The sequence below is a fragment of the Mastomys coucha genome, unplaced genomic scaffold (assembly GCF_008632895.1).
Source record: "Mastomys coucha isolate ucsf_1 unplaced genomic scaffold, UCSF_Mcou_1 pScaffold16, whole genome shotgun sequence".
Classification (NCBI taxonomy): domain Eukaryota; kingdom Metazoa; phylum Chordata; class Mammalia; order Rodentia; family Muridae; genus Mastomys; species Mastomys coucha.
In genome coordinates, this window is record NW_022196898.1 from 5,299,511 (window position 1) to 5,318,774 (window position 19,264).

General features: G+C 46.6%; 1 protein-coding gene across 1 annotated transcript in view; it reads left to right on the forward strand.

The window, feature by feature from the left end:
• Positions 1-3,255, forward strand: part of Alg5 (ALG5 dolichyl-phosphate beta-glucosyltransferase) — a 17,544-nt gene extending 14,289 nt beyond the window's left edge. The window contains exons 9-10 of the mRNA XM_031373837.1: positions 1,973-2,058; positions 2,685-3,255. Coding sequence (XP_031229697.1) covers positions 1,973-2,058; positions 2,685-2,800 — 202 coding nt within the window. The 3' untranslated portion in view covers positions 2,801-3,255. The remainder of the gene's footprint in view (positions 1-1,972; positions 2,059-2,684) is intronic.
• The last annotated feature ends 16,009 nt before the right edge of the window (positions 3,256-19,264 follow it).

The window sequence follows — 19,264 nt, forward strand, 5'->3', positions numbered from 1 at the left end:
TATTTATTTTATGTATATGAGTACACACTATAGCTGTACAGATAGTTGTGAGCCTTCATCTGGTTGTTAGGAATTGACTTTTAGGACTTCTGCTCACTCCAGTTGGCCCCGCTCGCTCAGGCCCAAAGATTTATTTATTATTATCTGTAGGTACACTGTAGCTGCCTTCAGACGCACCAGAAGAGGGCATCAGATCTCATTATGGATGGTTGTGAGCCACCATGTGGTTGCTGGGATTTGAACTCAGGACCTTTGGAAGAGCAGTCAGTGCTCTTACCCACTGAGCCATCTCACCAGTCCCCCTCTCATCTTCAAACCTAGCCTTTCCCATTCCTTTTCTCACCTGTGTTCATCCTTCCGGTCTTCCTTCAAATCCTATCCATAGACCCTGCCTTTGTCCTTCAGCCCCAGCCCCATCCACTCTTTCACAGCCTTTTCTTAAAAGAGATCCCTGCGGTGACTTCATCTTTCCACATCTTGTCCCTTTATGTCACACATTTGTCATTCCTGCCTCTTGAACTAGCTCTGACTTGGACTCGGCCCTGTGTGTGGCCACAGCTTGTCAATTTCTCTCCATCTCCACCACCTCCATGCAGCCCCAGGGATCTTTGTAATCACACTCGCCCCTCTGCTGCAAACCCTGCAGTGGCCTCCATAACCTTCAGAGGTGACCGCTGTGTCTCCTCCCTTTCCTCAGCCGGGCACTGTCACACCGGCATCATGACTGGGGTTCTCTCTCCTCTGGGACCCTATTTAGTCAGGTTTCACTCAAGCACGTGAAGGCCTGAGAATATCACTTAGTTGGAAGGGTTCTGGCATGCACAAGGCCCTGGACTTCATTTCTAGCTTTGGGGGTGGCTGGAGGACTCTGGAGAAGGAATCCCTCCTGACTTGACTCGCTAAGCTGTTCTACTACAAGTAGTGCTTGGAGCAGTGTCAGTGCCCAGGGAATACCGCAGAAAGGGTCCTCCTGAGTGCTAGTCACAAGCTATGTGTAACTTTTTTCTGGTGGGTAGCAGTATAACTATGTAACGTGTCCTTGTTTGATGTCTCTGTCACTTTTGTACATCTGTTTTCAAAGTTCTGTCATCTTTTCTAGAAATAGATTTCATGTAAACTACAAAAAATTCTCTTCCCCTGTAGCTTCAAAATTAAAATATGTGTGTGTATGTCTCTGTGTGTGTGTGTGTGTGTTTTAAAATCTTTATTTCCTAGATTAACTTAGGTGCAGTATAAAGTAGGTGGTCTTCAGGTGCAGGTGTCTGTCCTTTGAGTACTGTACTGTCACTCTCAGTTGCCAAAGGCTTACCCAGCCTTATTCCGAATCCCTGACCCTGGCAGCTGTGGCCAAGTCTCCTTGGCTCTTGCTACCTGGTTCTGTTTTCATGGTGAATGTGGTGGATCTGCAACTCTAGTTCTGGGTGAAAGAAGGGATCCAAGCTAGGCCTAGCTGTAACCATGTGTGTTGGGACAGAGTAACCCCGTGGGTATACCTGTCACAACCAGGGCCTTCCAGTCTAGGCTTCCATAGACCAGGACCCACCCTGTTCCAGACAGCACAGGGAGGGGACAGGGACCTTGAATCAGAAAAAAACCCAGGGTCCCTGGCTGAGAGGAGAAAGTGGAGAAGCAGCTGTATGTGAGCAGAGAGCCCTTTGTTCTGTATTGTGAGGTGGGTGAGGCTGAGACCTCGGAGTCTGTCTGAGCACACAAGGCTGATTTCATCGGAGGGTTTCTGAGCTGTGGCTAGGGGTCAGTGTTTCTCACTTAGATGTTATATGACCACACACTGGGTACATTCTTCTTCCCGAAGCTTCTGATCCACTCAGGGTCAGTTATTTGACCCTTTGTGAGTCTGGCCTTCAGTTTTACATAGAAGCTTTGCATATGTCCAGGAAGCCTCAAAACCTGCCCTCATTGGTGCCCCTACTTGTCCTTTTAAAAATAAATATCAATATATTTTCTATTTCAGGGCATTTGATGTAGAACTGCTGTACATAGCACAGTATCTTCAAATCCCAATAGCAGAAGTTGCTGTCAACTGGACAGAAATTGAGGGTGAGTGTACTGTTTGTTTATGGCTGGTCCTTAGTTGGGCAGTGCTTTTGTCAGGTCTGCTGGCTCGAGTTCTGCCAAGCCTCCTCTGGGTTCCATTAGATTCCCTCCTGTGTTTGTCCAGACTCTTCTTTGAGTCTTCAGCAGGCCTCCTCCTGACCCAAGTTCCCAGTCGTCAAGGCCGTCAGGCTGAGTACTAACAAAGCACCTCGTGGAGCTAAGGCATCCAGAAGGAGCCACTCAGTTGCTAGTTCACTTTCTATGCACAGTCCCTTCTCCCAATGACTTCTGAGACTTTGACACTCGAGAGTCACCTGCGGTTCTTCACCCTGACAGGCTTGGCTTCATTTGGTAGGAGAGATGAGTTCAGTTTTATAATTAAAAAAAAAAAAAAATTAAATATTTAAAATGCTAAATGCTCACAAAGGTCAATGACTCTCCCACCACATGCAACCTCTCTCCTGCAACAAGTATGTGAGTGTGTGTGCATGTGTGTGAGTGTGTGCATGCCCGGGCATCCACACCTGTAGAGAACTGCTCTACCTTTCTGCCCCAGCCTGACTTTTAGGTTACAGCTCTAAACTACTGTATGTTTCTCCCAGTTCAATTTAATTTATTTTTAATTGCAGGTTCTAAGTTAGTTCCATTTTGGAGCTGGCTACAAATGGGCAAAGACCTGCTTTTCATCCGACTTCAGTATCTGACGGGTGCCTGGAGGCTTGAGAAAACAAGGAAAGGGAGTTAGTTTGCTGCCAAGGCTGGACTGGACTGCATTTTTATTCCACAGTCTCACGCAATTTTACTTGAAATCAAGATTTTCAATAAAGCTTCGATGGACCTGTTCTCACTATCTGCCTTTGTATGTTCTTAAGAATTAACTGCTACGAGGAAACCAAGTGATTTCTTTTTTTAAATATTTGTGTCATAAGTTAGATTTTCTTTTATTTAGCAGTCTGTATTTTGGCTCCTGTCACTTCAGGTTCTGAGACGGATACTTGGAGACCAAAGACAGAAGCAATTTTTTTAAAGGTACCTGCACAATTTTTACAATCATGATTAAATCATAACCCTGTAACAGTCATTTAAAGATGAAGTCGGCTGTGAGTTTAAATACAGGTTTACCTGTTGTCAAAGAGACTTATTTGTGACTCAGAACTCTAGGAGATTGGAATAAAGGCGTGAATGCGTCTCTGTGCCAAAGGTGTCCACTGCCTTGTTGTTCTGTTCGCCTCCTAACTCGGCCTGTGTATGCTGTGGCCCCACAGCCTTCCCCACTGGGATATATTCTCTGTGCAAAGTCCGTTTGCTCCTCATCTTTTTTCCTTTACTTTTCATTGCCGGCATCAAACATTCTTGGCAATCCAGACAAGACTATTCCTAAACTGAATCTCAACCCCTGGAAACCCTTTATCCAAAGAGTAGTTCTTAAGGAATGGTAAGTATATTTACTTAATATCAGAATTTGAGATACTGTAAAGACCAGTAAGATTATAAAAAATAATAAGACAATTAAAATATTTCAGACATCCTAGAGAAACTAAGAATAGTTTAGGTCCAGGCATGCATGGTGACACACAACTTTAAATCCCAGCACTGGGAGACAGAGGCATGCAGATATCTGGGTTTAAGGTCAGCCTGGTCCACAGAGAAAGATCCAGGGCAGCCAAACTTAGGCAATGAAGGAAACCAGTAAAAACAGAAAGCTGGTGAGGATGTAATTGAACAAGGGGGCCATGTTCTAGCCCCAGCAAGCAGCAGAACTTGGTAGCATGTGGTTCTGATGTTAAAGTCAAGAATAGAAGGAAGGGATTATGGACTCTCCCTCTATGACTAAGGAAAGCTGCTGAGGCCAGGTGTGTGGCCGATGGCCCTGCATGGAGGCCCAGAGAAGCCATTGTGAGACACTGAAGGTGAAGCCTGGATTGCCCTGGAGATCCAAGAGGTGAGAGATACCAGAGCCATGGGTATCTACTGAGGAGAATCAGCCCAAGAGAAAGAAGTGTGTTGCAGTCAACAACGGAAAGGAGTTGGAGATCTGAAGAACATGTTGACATCACACATGGAGATGCAGAGTTTGGAGTTGGCCCAGATGGTTTTTGGTCTTGCTTTGGTTCCTTATTTCCTCACTATGCTCTCTTTCCTATATTTTGGAACCATAATGTATATCCTGTGCCATTATATGTTGGAAGTATGTGATCTATTTTTGATATTGATATTATAGGGGCTTACAGTTTATGAGACTGTATTAATTTCAGAAGAAACTTTGGACTTTTAAATATTGTTGGGACTGAGAGAGTATGGGAGCTTTTGAAGTTGATCTAACAGTATTTTGCATTATGTTATGCCTTCAAGTCCATGGGGGCCAGGAAATGGAATGTGGTGGTTTGAATAGGAATGGTACCCGTGGACTCTTTTGTTTGAATGCTTGGCCCACAGGAAGTGGCACTATTAGAAGATGTGACCTTGTTGGAGTAGGTGTAGTCTTGCTGGAGGAAGTGTGTCACTGTGGGAGTGGGCTTTGAGGTCTCCTATGCTCAAGCTATGCCCAGTGTGGAGCATGTTTCCTGCTGCCTTCAGATCAAGATGTAGAACTCTCAGCTCCTTTCCAGCACCTTGTCTGTGTGCCACCATGACAATAATGGACTAAACATTTCAACTGTAAGCCAGCCCCAATAAAATGTTTCCTTTCTAAGAGTTGCTATGGTCATGGTGTCTCTTCACAGCAATAAAACCCTAACTAAGGCACCACCCACCCTCTAGAGATGAAAAATAGGAAGTCTTGTCCTGTAAGTTTTCTCTGGCATTGCTTGGGTAGGGGCACAGCCTCATCTGGCTCACACATGGCACCCTCAGCCTTCTCTCTGGCATTAGAGCTGGGGCTCTGTGTATGACTTGTGGAGGGTTTGAGAGCATAGGTGGCCCAGCTCACACCCAGAGATTAGAGGACAATTCTGGAGTGGGCTCTAGGGATGAAACTCAGGCATTGATTCTGTGCAAGGGCTTTTCCCAGCTGAGCCATCTTTCTATACAATTCTAGATGTTATCTCTTGCAAACACACCCTAGTTCTTACAGGCTGTCTCCTCCAGTTCCCCATGGAAGGGGAGTGAGTTCATGCTCCCCCCATACCCCAGATGAGCAAGTGAGGACACGACTGCCTCCTCTGCCTGACCTGGTGTCACATTTTGTTCACACACTTTACAGTTCCATGTGAATTCTGGCAGCACCAGGAGGTGTGCTGCTTCTTGCCTGAGGTCTGGACTTAGGCCGACTAGGATTTAAACTGTGTACTGACTGCTTTGTGTCTCAGGATCTTCAGCTGTAAGACAACTAATAACTTCACCGGGCCGTGGCACACGTCTTTTATCCCAGCGCTCGGGAAGCAGAGGCAGGCGGATTTCTGAGTTTGAGGCCAGCCTGGTCTACAGAGTGAGTTCCAGGACAGCCAGGGCTACACAGAGAAACCCTGTCTCGAAAAGCAAAAACAAAACAAAACAAAAAAGAACTAATAGCTTTACCTTGCAAGATGTGTGGATGGAAACAGAGGGTGCCTATGTGGCACTCTGCAAGTTCTGGGTCAGGGGGCTTGCATGGTAGACCCTCATCTGCCCTTCATTGCTAAATCAAGACCATCAGCCCTTTGCTCATCTCAGTCCCTTCCTGTTTCTCTGAGGTGAGCAGGCTCCCACACATTTATTTTATGTATATGAGTACATTGTAGCTGTACATATGGTTGTGAGCCATCATGTGGTTGCTTGGAATTGAACTCAGGATCTTTGCTTGCTCCAGGTCCCGCTCACTCCAGCCCAAAGATTTGTTTATTGTTATATGTAAGTGTGTACACTGTAGCTGTCTTCAGACACACCAGAAGAGGGCATCAGATCTCATTATGAATGGTTGTGAGTCAACATGTGGTTGCTGGGATTTGAACTCAGAACCTTTTGAAGAGCAGTCAGTGCTCTTAACTGCTGAGCCATCTCTCCAGCCCCGAAAGATGGGGTATCTATTCTCAAAACTCCAGTAGATTCTACATATCATAGGCATTCTGGATAGTCTTTATGAGGGACACTGTGTCACCAGGTCAGCTCCTACAAGGCTGTAGCCTTAGAGATGGGGAGGGGACAGGATGCAGACTTCCATGTTTCTCAAGGTCTCTGGGATTTCATCTCTGTCACATCTTCCCCATGTCCTCTTCCTACTGTGGCACCTGTGCTTGTATGCCGGTCTTGAAGGGTATGCACTTCTTTTATCAGATGGAGCTCGCACAGACCAGTGCTCTGTGTTCATAGAGTCTAGGTACCAGGTGCTCAGGGAAGTTAGCAATACTAGTTATGGAGCAAATGACGACTTTGAAGTAAAGTTCTGGGGAAGGCAGGGAAGGCATAGAGTTGGGACAGTTACAGATGGAGTGCAGGGAGGAGTCTATGGGCTCTGGTTTGACTATGAAATGTCACACTCAAACACCTGGTCTCTAGCAGGTCGCCCAGTTTTGGGTGGTGCCAGTCAGGTTTGTTTTGTTGTTGTTGTTTTTAATCAACTTGACACAAGCTAGGATCATCTAGGAAGAGAGACCCTCAGTTGACACAGTGCTTCCACTAGATTCACCAGCTGGCAAGTCCATGGGGGCATTTTCTTAGGTCGCCCAGTTTTGGGTGGTGCCAGTCAGGTTTGTTTTGTTGTTGTTGTTTTTAATCAACTTGACACGAGCTAGGATCATCTAGGAAGAGAGACCCTCAGTTGACACAGTGCTTCCATTAGATTCACCAGCTGGCAAGTCCATGGGGGCATTTTCTTAGTTTATGATTGATGTGGGAGGGCCCAGATCACTGTGGGTAGTCCTGGGTTATAGAGAAAGCAGGCTGAAAACCCCAAGGGGAGTGAGACCGTAAGTAGCCTTCCTCCATAGCCTCTGCTTCAGGTCCTGCTCCAGGTTCCTCCCTGACTGCCCTTCACGGTGGACTGTCAACTGTGAGATGAAATAAACCGGTTCAACCTCAGGTTGGCTTGGATCTGTTTTATCATAGCAACAGAAAGCACCTAGGAACGGGATGTAGTTGTCAGATGTACAGAGGGGCTGAGCCTGTAGGCCATCCATCTTCCTGCCAGGGCAGTGAAACTGGCTGCCTCCTGCTCCAGCTGCACAGCTCCAAGCTGCTCCAACACTCCAGCAGTGCTTTTCCACCTCAATGGGTGGCACCCTCTCAGATCAAGAGTGGAAATAAATCTTTCCTCTCTGATGTTCCTGCTCTTGCAGTTTTAGTCACCATGTATAGAAGTAATGCAAAGAAGTGGCAGGAGGGCTGGAGTGATGGCTTGGCAGTTAAGAGCATGGAATGCTCTTCTAGAGGTCCTGGGTTCAATTCCCAGCAACCACATGGTGGCTCACAACCATCTGTAATGAGATCTGATGCCCTCTTCTAATATGTTTGAGGACAGAAAAAAAAGTGGCAGGAGCGGGTGGGCTGGGTACAGTTACAGCTGTGAGCAGAACCACTCCAAAGCTGGACCAAATACCACTTACTCACGAGAGATGTATGCAAAGCAGAGAGGGTAGACATCAACTGATGACCATGCTGAGTGCAAGTCAGCTTTCCGTCACTGTGACGGAATACCCCTGACAACTGAAGCAGAGGAAAAGCTTATTTTGGCTCTGAGGTTTGGCTCTGTTTGGGCCCATGATGGGAGCATGAATCAGAGGATGAGGTCACTTCATGACCATGCAGAGAAGGAGCCAGGGTACCTAGATCCTCTTCAGTTTTATGTTGCCAGTAAGCTAAACTTCTCTAACAAACCACTTTCCAACCGTGCCACACACCGGAGCCCAGGTTTTCATACACAGATTTGCAGGGTGCTTCAGAGCCCAGCTGTAGCACTGTGCCTGTTACAGATGTGGGCAAAGGAGCGGACAGTGAGGATGCTCACAGTCTGCCCAGTAGAGAAAATGGAGATTTTAGCTGTGTTTTTTTTCAGGTCTCTAACCAAAATTATAAGGGAATTACCACCACATCACAACCGCTAACAGTCTAGTCTCCTGTGCATTTCTATAACACTGCTTTGTGGAGGAGAATTACGTTTCTATTAAATGATCAAAAAAATAGGAGAAGAGCCAGGCGGTGGTGGCGCACACCTTTAATCCCAGCTCTTGGGAAACAGAGGCAGGAGGATTTCTGAGTTCAAGGCCAGCCTGGTCTACAGCGTGAGTTCCAGTCTGGAAAAACCAAAAAAAAAAAAAGAAGATAAATTAGAGATGAGAATTTTTATAACCAGGACAGTCAAAAGAATCCATCAGCATGAGTGTTCTTCCCCAGGGCTGGTGTCTGCTCTTTCTTGAATCTCACCAGGTCTTACTGTTTTATCTCCCTAACCTTTAGGGAGTAAGGTCCAGAAAGGACAGAGTCCACACAAGGGCCTGTCCCATCCCTACCCCTAAGAGACTTCTAGGAATTCCCAGCCTCCATTACGAAAGCATGAGCCTGCTTAGCAGAGGTCTTCCAAAGCTTCCCGTGCTTCCACGGAAGGAGGAAACTGATTGGACCATTTCTTCCTTTAATATCATTTCTGGGGCAGAGGGAGGGGGAAATTCCTGAGCTACAAGGTATCAATTCAGAGAACCTAATTAGTTTACTTGGCCTCAAAGTGCACACAAAACACGGCCCTCATCCAGCCCATGGCTTTCAACGTTCCCAACACTGGACAGTACTTCTGGGGTTTCCTCCTCTCCCAGATCAATCACAAACCTATCATACCTCGGTTGCAGCGGGGTATACGAGTCAGGTATAGAAAGACACTTTCAATTTGAAGTTAAAGAGGAATTTAAACTTCCCTGATATGTTTTTATAAGCAAGGCCCTCCCTAGGCTACACTTGGATGATGATGCAAAAATACCATGTTCCTGAAAGCAGTGGTTTGGAGATTAGGAAAAGAAGTTCAACTGAAGGACTTTCATTTACATTTCAAAGGTGTCTTGGCCTCTTAGAGGATGTAGGATGTTTGTGTTCAGGGCTGACTGAAGTGGCCCTGTACCATCCACTTCCTATTGGAAGGCTTGTAAGGTTTGGTGGGGGAAATCAAAGACCTTTGGCACACTGGTGCCACTTTCCAAGTGGCATTTCGGAGGCAGGCAACCTAGGAGACAGCCAGGCCACTGGGCAGGAAGGTTCCTTGTGCCCATAATGTACATCATGAGTAGATTAGGTAGCATGTATTATACACCGGATAAGAAATCACAACCTACACATTACAGGACTAGTTTGAAACTCTGCTTGCCACTCGGCTCCTTTAGATGTTCTTGGGCTGATGCCAAGGCAAGTCATGCCTCAGAGCAAACAGACAGTCAGTAAGCGTGGCCTCCGGGGACCAGGACTCTGCGGTTCGGTTCAGGAGACAGGCACGGTTGGTGGTCCTGTCTGCCTCTCCAGGGGGAGGGAGGGGAGGATAGCCTCCCCAGCCCCTGCTGCCTGCAGTCGGTCCAGATGGGAAGGACACTTCTGGAGATGACCCGGAGACTCCCCGGTCCCTGAAGGCTATCTGCAGGCGCGATGTGCAGGGCGGGCCGGTGCGCGGCGGGGCGGGGAGCGTGGCGCGGCCATGGCGCTTGGCCCCTCCTGGCTGGGGCTGCGCGCACGGCCGCCTGGCGCCCTTCCAGCGCGGCGCACTCACGCGGGCGGCCGAGGAGGAGGCTCCAGCCTGACTGACGCCTCTGGAGCCGCTGTCTCGGTCCCGCCGCCGCCCGGCCGGCCCTGCAGCTACCGCGCAACCGGAGTGCGCGGGGGGCACGCGTGGCACCGCGGGGACAGGTAAGCGCTGCCATGCCGCGGGCGTGGGCACTCCGGAGGCCCCTGAGGTCCTCCGGCGTGGGATTTGGTTCTCCGCGGAGCCTGGGTGGTGTCTGTAACGTGCGAGGGCTCCGCAGTATCCCGGCACCTGGGACCCATTGCGCGACGCGTGGTCCGGGGCGTGGGCAGGGATGCGGGATGCGCGTGGGCCGAATGCAGAAGGATGCACACTGTCCTGCACCCAGGGACAGGCGCCCTGGTGCTCAGCTCCGGGAAGTAGTCCTTTGCTGGAGAGCGTGACAGTAGAGAAAGGCTAGTGTGAGTGCGTGAAAGGTAGTCATTGCGACTCTGGGGGAGATTCTAAAACTCCAGGGCACCCTTAGCTACGAAGGCTTATTTCATATTCCTGTCATTTTTTTTTCCTTCTCTGCTTACCTTTGAGGCACACACAGTTAGAAAGAGGAAAAAAGTTAGGAATGTTAAGTGTCTGCAGCTAGCACTTGGGTTGTGTTTGTCTTCTCCTGGGCCTACTATTGGGTGCCAGCGCAGTGCAGACGGGAGGGGGCGAGGTGGGGACAGATGCAGGCGACTGACTGACGCCGGCCTTGTGGGAGGAGGAGTGTGGGGAACCTTCTTATGGGTGGCTAATCGCTGCACGTCTTACTCCCTCCCCTCTCTCCCTCCCTCGACCACAGCAATTGAAAATGATAGTTTCGAGGTCCTTCCATTAGCGTATTTCTGGACTGGAACTGGTCCTCCTGAGAAATAACCTACAAATGAAGTGGATCTCCTTTTGGGAGCAAATTGTATGTAATTCGGTCAAATGCACAGCCACAGAACACTAGGAACCACTTTTACTTTTATGATGACCTTTCGGTGGCTTGCTGACGTTCTGTAAAAAATGTAAATTAACAACTAGAGTGGAGAATAACGGTAGTCTTTGGCCCTTTAAATGATGCCGCTTCCTAGGCCATTCCTCCGGAGTAATTGTGGTTGTGAAATGTGCTAGCATGCCTGTCAATGAGAGGGAATGCCTTCAGATGTTTATACTTAAAAACTATTCATCTATATTTTAAAAAGCAAGTCAAAATACAGCCCAGGCACACTCTCCAGCGAATGACCAGGATTCACTGCTCAGCCTTTAGAAAGCCAGGAACATGATTTTTGGATCACTTTCAAATCCATGGTTGGTTATCCAAGGACATCACGATTAAGAAACCGGTGTGGTAGTTTATAACTAAGGAACCTTTAGAATATGATAAGATTATCAAAGCGACAAATATTTCTAAAAACAGACTTGTAGGGGTAAAGGGTCCTCGATGACAAGGCAGCTTCCTGCAAGCCAGCCTATCCCGACACTGAGTCTATCCCAACACTGAGGCCCCCACTTCTATGCTTGAGTGATTGGCTTTGTCAGGGTGCCCCCTCTCCTCCCCTCACCCTTACCCCCACCTAGTTTGAGTTATGCTTTGGAGAATGCTTGCATAGTCTGGATCCAGCCAGCTCACTTACCAGTAGTGTTGTCTAAAAATCAGAGACAAATGGAAGTTAACCTTAAGCACTTATCAAGCCTTTTAAAGTCAGCCCAAGACACTTGGTGTTTTTCTTTATCAAACATTTCTTTTCCTTTTACTGACATATTCCCCAGTTAATGAGCAAATCAGAAAATATTCACTGGTATCAGCTACTGCATCTCTGATCACCTGAGATGTAGGAAGGAAAAAAAGAAATATTTCCATTATAGGAAACATCTCCACAGTTATCTAAATACTGCATCAATGTCAAATTTGTGTAGATTTTCTGCTCATGTGGTCAAATTGGAGGAGGAAAAAAAAAGGAGAAATTATTCTTTCATATAAATAAAAGAATTTAATATCAGTTTTACAAATAATTGGATTCTGACAGACGAGAGTGCAATGTCCTTTCCAAGTTGGAGAGAGATGGTCATAGCCGCATGAAGGCAGCTGATTATATCTGACCTTCCCTCCCTCGTACAAGAAAACATTTTCATCATCTTGCTTTAATATGATCTAAATCATACTTACCCAGGGGTATGCTCCAGTGGTGGGAAGGTCAGGGTTATGATATAAATATTCTTGGGTTTTTGTTTTTAAAACATGGCATTAAATCCCAATGTTTTGACAGAGCTTAGCGTAGACTTCTGTTTATTCTTGTGCGTACCGAGGAATTCAGAAATGGGTGTATCCAGAATAAACCAGTAAACTGGGTGTAGGTGGAAAGCACGCATCTCCTCAGATTGTTGTAATTCTGGACTGTTGGGTTTTTATTCCCTTCATTACTGTTGTTAGTGATTTGGAAAGTTGCCTAAATTTTATCTTGATGCTGTGTTAACCTGAGGAAGGCTTGTGTGAGAACAGGGACATAGGAAAATAAACAAATATTCCCCGGCAATGAACGAAACCTTAGAAGCAAATATTCCTGTAAATTATGTCCGTGCCAACTAAAATCTTTAGGATTTTAAGAATAATGGCAGCATTCAATGTTATCAGGACCATGAAAACTGGGCACTCATCTCGATATGTCATCACCCTGCTAGCAGTTGAACCCTAGGTCCCCTGGTCTGCCTTACACAGGGGTCCTCTGCCAGCCTTATTTTCCCATGACCCCCATTGGGGTTACAAACATGAGCTACAGCTTCCCATGCACACCCAGACTTTCCTCTTATTGGTCTATTTCCTTGAACCAAGGCTCAATGCCTCTCAGCATGCCTCTCCCTCTGGCCTTACCTCCCACCAGATCCCTGTATTGGCTGGAGAACTCTTCATTTTGTGAACTCTGCCCAAGTGCTACCATCACAGGATTTTCTCAGATAACCTTAGTGGCAGGTATGTCCTACAAGCCCTTTGAATCTCCTGTGTTACTTTGCATACTTTGCTCAAACACTCATGTCTTCCTCTCAAGTGTTCCTTACATGGTCAGGAGGGAACTGAGCTTCATCTACCTTTTTTTTTTTTCTCCCCTTTTTACTGTTGACTGCAGTGCCTGGCTCAGGACTCAGTCAATAAATATTAATTAAATGAAAAACTCTCTTTATTGAACCTGGGTCCCTTCTGAAATAAAATCTATAAAAGCATTTCACCCATAGACTAAGTCTTAAAAGTCCATCTTTCAAAGCCAGTGTGCAAGTGAGCTGAGGACTTGTGAAGAAGTGGGGAGCCTATGTCAGCCCAGAGGGTAAGGCATCCTGAGCTCAAGCCACCCCATGGGCCTCCCCATGGGAACACTGTGACTGAGCAGTACAGTCAGGAAAGTTCAGTGACACCTGTTATTGCAATAGAAATTTTCCATGTTAGATTCACTATATAGACAATGCAAGCTTTTTAGAAAAATCCATATTTTAATGCAATATAGCCACCACAATAAAACTCTAATTTGACTTTAACTGGAAAATTACTAACACAGTCCACTGGTCCCCCTCAAAATCGACGATGTACGTGGGTTTATGTTCAAACTCCTGATCTGAGCTTTTATTTGGTTAGAGCTGTATGCTCAAGGATCCTTAATATGCAGCAAGGGCTGCTCACTGACCTAGGATGGAGTTAATGCATGGCAGGGTGAAAACTAGAATCTGGGTGAGTACCAGGCCTAGGAGATACATCTCATGGCCTCTTTATTGGGAAGCTCTAATTAACTCCCAGTCAACTTCGTAAGAATCAGACGCTGCGTTTAAACATTTAGATCCAGTTTGGCTTAAAAAACAAAGCACATGAATATGAAGGGTGGACTGTACATGTGCAGAGGGCAAGACTGCAGACCTTCAGAGCCATCTGAAAGCTAAAAGCTGTCTGGTCTTTGGCCTTCTTTTGAAGCCATATTGAAGTTAAAGGAAACAAGTCTAACCCATGGAATGAATGTCAAGGAGACTTAACATAGCTCTGTGGTTTTTCTAATCAATGCTTGAGTTGCTCTTTAAAAAATACTAAATTTGAAATCTTCTCTCTCTTTCTCTCTCTCTCTCTCTCTCTCTCTCTCTCTGTCTGTCTGTCTCTCTCTCTCCCCCTCTCTCTCCCCCCTGCCCTTCTATTTGCCTCTGCTGTCCAATACCTAATCCCTTTGTTTATTTCCTTTTGCTTCTTTCTGTCTCTGCCTCTCTGCTTTCTCTTTTCTGCCTGTTTTTGCTTTTGTCTCTCTGTCCCCTCCTTCCCTTCCTCCCTTCCTCCCCATTCCCTCTCCTATTCCTCCCTCTCCCTCCCTCCCCATTCCCTCTTGCATCCCTCCCTCTCCTTCCCTCCCCTCTCTCCCACATTTCTCCTTCCCTCCCTCCCTCCCTTCCTCCATCCTTCCCTCCCACATTCCTCCCTCTCCCTTCCTCCTTTCCCCCTTCCTTCTCCTCCCTCTCCTTCCCCTCCCCATCCCTCCCTCTCTCAGTTATTTGAGAATTTCATGGATGTTATTAGATCATACTCATCCCTCCTCCAGCTCCTCTCAGAATCACCCTCACATCTCTACTTGACCAAACTCGTGTTGTCTTTATTGTTATTTTTAAACTATCATATCCAGTTTGTGCTGCCTGTATACTTTTGGAATTGTGGCCTTCCGCTGGAGTGGGCTAACCTATAGAAGGCCACGCCTATAAAGAAAACTAGCTGACTGCCCTGGGATGGGACTTCATGCCTACCTCTCTTCTCCATGCTGGGGTCTTTTTTTTTTTTTTAAGGTAGGGTCTTGCTATGTATCTCAGGCTGGCCTCATATTTAAAGTGATCCTTCTGCCTCAGCCTCTCAAGTGTGGGATTACGGCCATGTGCCACCAGGTACAACTGAAATTCAGTTAATATCCACTACTTATAAGATTGTAAGTTACAGTGATTGTTTTTAGAAGATTTGGAGATGGTGGGTATGTGCACACTCAAACAAGAGCTTCAACTCCGTGACTCAGGGAGGCCTTCGTGACTCAGGGAGGCCTTCTAGACAGAGCAGAGTTTCTGTCTGCAAACCCGGCTTTAATCTGTAGCCTGTGTCCCTCTGCAGAGCCTGTGCTTTTCACTGTCATCCCTCAGAAGCCTGTTTGGAGTGAGTGAGCATGTGTTTTGAGCTCCATGAATGTGCAGATCTTAAGGGACGCCTGATCAGTGTTCAGCCCAAGTATTGTTTCCTTAGACTTTCGGAGCTAAAATTGCCGGCCTTGGCAATATCATCTTTCAGAAAACGATGACAACCCAGGAAAGGACTCAAAGAGCCTACCTGCTTTGATCCTGCTATAGATCCTTTCTGCTTTGTGGTAGAACAGTTGACCTCGCTTATCATTCATGCTTCATTATTAATTAATGGGTTCATCTTTTGGTTTTCTGAGAATCAGAGAAGACAGAGTTGGCATTTGGGAGGAGCAGGGAAAAGGGCAATTCGTTTTAAAGCTATCACGTTTAGTACTGTTGGGACAGTATGAAGCTTGAAAGGGTGTGTGGGGGGGGGTGCTGTAGAAAGTGGATTGCCAGATGTCCCCAGGAGGCAGTGTCTGTTTGACCTGGCATTAGCAGAGTACAAGGTCCCTAAGCCACATGACTGTCTTAGCAGACTAACCGAGGAAATGCCTTAACGGCCATCTTGTCTGTGGGAAAAGGAATTTTTATTTGCAAATGAGTTACCAAACGTATTTGTAAAGCGAGACCACCAGTGACCAGAGACTACTGGGAGTGATGATTGACAGAGGGCGGGAAGAGAGACTTGTGGAGCCAAAACCAGTGGCAGGGAAAAAGAACACTGAGAAAACACCCCTGTGGAGAAGATTTCAGGGCCCATCCTCCAGCCCTTCTCTGCTTCCTAGGAGCAGCAGCAGTTGGCCATATAGAAAGCTTTGCATACCTGAATGCTTCCCTATGGCTTATTGACTAATCATGTGTTTGTATAAATGGGCCATTAGGTGCTGGCTGTGTTTGCAAACAATGACAGCTGGCGGACTGAGGTCATGTCGGAGATGTGGCATTCCCTTTGCCTTCTAATGTGATTACCTCCCAACCGCTGGTGAAACATTCTGTGTAAACAGGTTCTGTTTTTTTGTTTTGTTTTTAAATATCATGTTGATTTTTAAATGTGAGGTTATTGTAGATGATGCAGCGTCAGAGTGTGAGTATGAGGGGTGGGGGATGGGGCTTTTCTTTCCTTCCCAACTTTCTTTTATATCCTTTAAACCACTGCATCTGAATTGCTTATTCGGCCCCAAACCAGGCTGGGGGCGGGGGCGGTACTCCACAAAATAAGAAACAGCATAAAAAATAATACCCTGGACTCCACAGACAAGTTCACAGAGAGGGAAGGAGATCAGAAAGGCAGATATCAGAGTAGCATCCCAGGGAAGCTGTGGACCCAGGGTGGAGACCAGTCCCAGGGTAGGACCTGGGCTGCCCTGATACGCTCAGCCTTAGGCAGAGATAGTTTTAAAATGTTTTTCCTAGGGGGCAGCAGTCAATGTAGAGATGCATGCATTGTCAAAGTGCTGAGGAGAAGAGATTGAGCAGGACATCTGTTGTTGACCCTTTGCACTCTCCCAGCAAGGCTCAGGGAGCATGATGAAATTGTAAGAGCATAGGATGGGGCAGCTTGCAGGAAGGGCTTGTTTGCTAGCCACTGCATGGCTATCAGACACCAGCTCACATCCAGGGCTATATGCACAAAGTCAAGCCCACTGAATTTCCTGCATAGATAGGGTAGAGGATCTCTGGCCCCCATCCCTCCTTAAGGAGCTGAGGGAAGGAGAAGCATTCATTTTTGAGAGTGTGATTGCTGATGGGATTCCCACCCTCCAGTGATGGCCCCACCCCCCCACACATGCGGCCAGTACTAGCAAGATCAAGTAGGGTATAAAAGGAAAACAGACCTGAAGTTGGACAGGGGATATATTAGAAGGTTATAGGGGTGTTGGGTGGAGGAGATGGGGGGGCATGTGCGATCATACTCCTTTGTCTATGAGTAAGAAAATTTCAAGAATAAAGAAAAAAAAATAAGAATAGTATTATGGCTGGAGAAACAGCTCTGTAGTTAAGAGCTCTGGCTGGAGCTAGAGAGATGGCTCAGAGGTTAAGAACCCTGACTGCTCTTCTGAAGGTCCTGAGTTTGAATCCCAGCAACCACATGGTGGCTCACAACCATGTGTACAGCTACAGTGTACTCATATACATAAAATAAATAAATCTTATAAAAAAAGAGCTGTGGCTGCTCTTGCAGAGGTTCAATCCCCAGCACCCACCTGGCAGCTCACAACCCTCTGTAACTCCAGTTCCAGGGGTTATGATGGTCTCCTGGCTTCTGTGGCATCACATGTGTGTGGTGCTCAGATACACATGCAAGGAACACACTCATGCACATAAGGTAAAACTAAATTAATACTTACAAAAATATTAGACAGGCATAGTGGCACACACCTTTAATCCCATCACTCAGGAGGCAGAGGCAGGAGGATCTCTGAGAGTTCCAGGCCAGCTAGATCTATAGCGCACGTTTCAGAACAACCAGGGCTACCCAGAGAAACCTCATCTCAAGAAACCCATTGGTGTCTCGTGGTTGGCCTCCTTGGGATAACTGAAAGGTCATAGAGATTAGAAATTGCATCTCTGTTTTTTTTTTTTAATTCCATCACAAATTATTCCAATTATTCAACAAAGGGAAGGGGGTGTCAAAAAAGTAAACCACAATATATTAGCAATAGGAATGGAAGAAACAACTTTTTTTTTTTTTGGTTTTTTTCAAGATAGAGTTTCTCTGTATAGCCCTGGCTGTCCTGGAACTCACTCTGTAGACCAGGCTGGCCTCGAACTCAGAAATCTGCCTGCCTCTGCCTCCCAAGTGCACCAAAATTGCATCTCATCTTGAGCCACTCAGCCCTATCACAGGCCCAGATCATCCTTGATTGTGCATGTTTAGTTTCTGGCATCACCTGCTTTTGTTCCATTCCCAAATAGCTTGGGAGTGGGGGTGGGGGAGTTGTAGGCTATAGTGAAGAGAAGAGCACAGGGATCCATGATTATTCCTTAGATAAGGAAGAAATATTGAGTTTTAACGTATGGCCAAAAGATAACTTCCCGAGGGTTGGGTTAGGAAGGTTGTGTTAAAGAGAGACAAGAAAGACAGTCTAAAGTGCTGTCATGCTTCTAATGACCGTAGTGACACCCAGTGGGTCAAGTGTGCTGCTGGCTAAGGCACCATCACTTCTGGGCTTCCCTGGACAGTAACCACGCCATGGTTTACCAGGGAGTTGTTTGTTGGTTGGTTGGTTGGTTTGAGACAATGTGTCACTATGATGCCAGGCTGGCCATCTCCCTGCTTTAGCCTCCCAAGTGCTAGCATTATAGGCACACGCACTTGAATTATTATTAGTGATTCCTCCTCTCCTCCAGTGGCCAGGAATTCAGCCAGCCTCAACACACACACACACACACACACACACACACACACATCTGTTTTAAAATGTTGAAATATTATTTATAGCCATTTAAGCCTTTCCAGGGACTCACATTTAAGTTAGTATTCTGTATAAGACCATTTAAAATGGGTGTCTTAGTTAGGGTTTTACTGCTGTGAACAGACACCATGACCAAGGCAACTCTGATAAGGACAACATTTAATTGGGGTTGGCTTACAGGTTCAGAGGTTAAATCTGTTATCATCAAGACTCCTGGGAACATGGCAGCACCTAGGCAGGCCTGGTGCAGGAGGAGCTGAGAGTTCTACATCTTCATCTGAGGGCTGCTAGCAGAAGACTGGCTTCCAGGCAGCTAGGATGAGTGTCTTAAAGCCCACGCCCACAGTGACACACCTACTCCAACAAGGCCAGACCTACTTCAACAGGGCCACTTCCAGGCCCAAGCATATACAAACCATCACAGCAGGTGAACTATTAAATGCCCAGAAGTAGTTGTACGTATTGTGTAAATCTGTCTTTTAAAGACATTTATTATACAACATTAGCAAAGCAGTGAGTTTTAGAGTGGAAGCTAGACCAATGACATGACATTTAATAAAGCAACAGTTTATATCCTTGGTAAAACTGCACTTGGTGCTTGACTCACTCTCCATTTCACGATGGTGTCTGCATGCCAGGTGGCATGGTTAATGACTTTGGGGAGACTCTCAGCTTTTAACAAATGCAGGGATAAAGACGCCCATTTGATGCTGTGGGAGCTCAGTGTGCAGGAGAGATGCTAGCTGCTGTGCTTGGAGGCCCCTGGGGAGGGTTTCCAAGAAGTCTGCTTCCTGAAGGAGGAGCAGTGGGAGCTGGAAACACAGGTAAGGTCAGAAGGTGAGAAGGTGATGAACGTTTGAAGCTCAAAACATGAGTGCACACACACACACCCGCCTCACTCTGTTACATGAAAATACATAAGCTACGTAGAGTGAAAATTGAGGGGTGGTGACCAGATCCGTGCAAATCCCAACCTACAGAAACAGTGGTGACCCCATTATGTTGCGAGTCACAGCAAAGT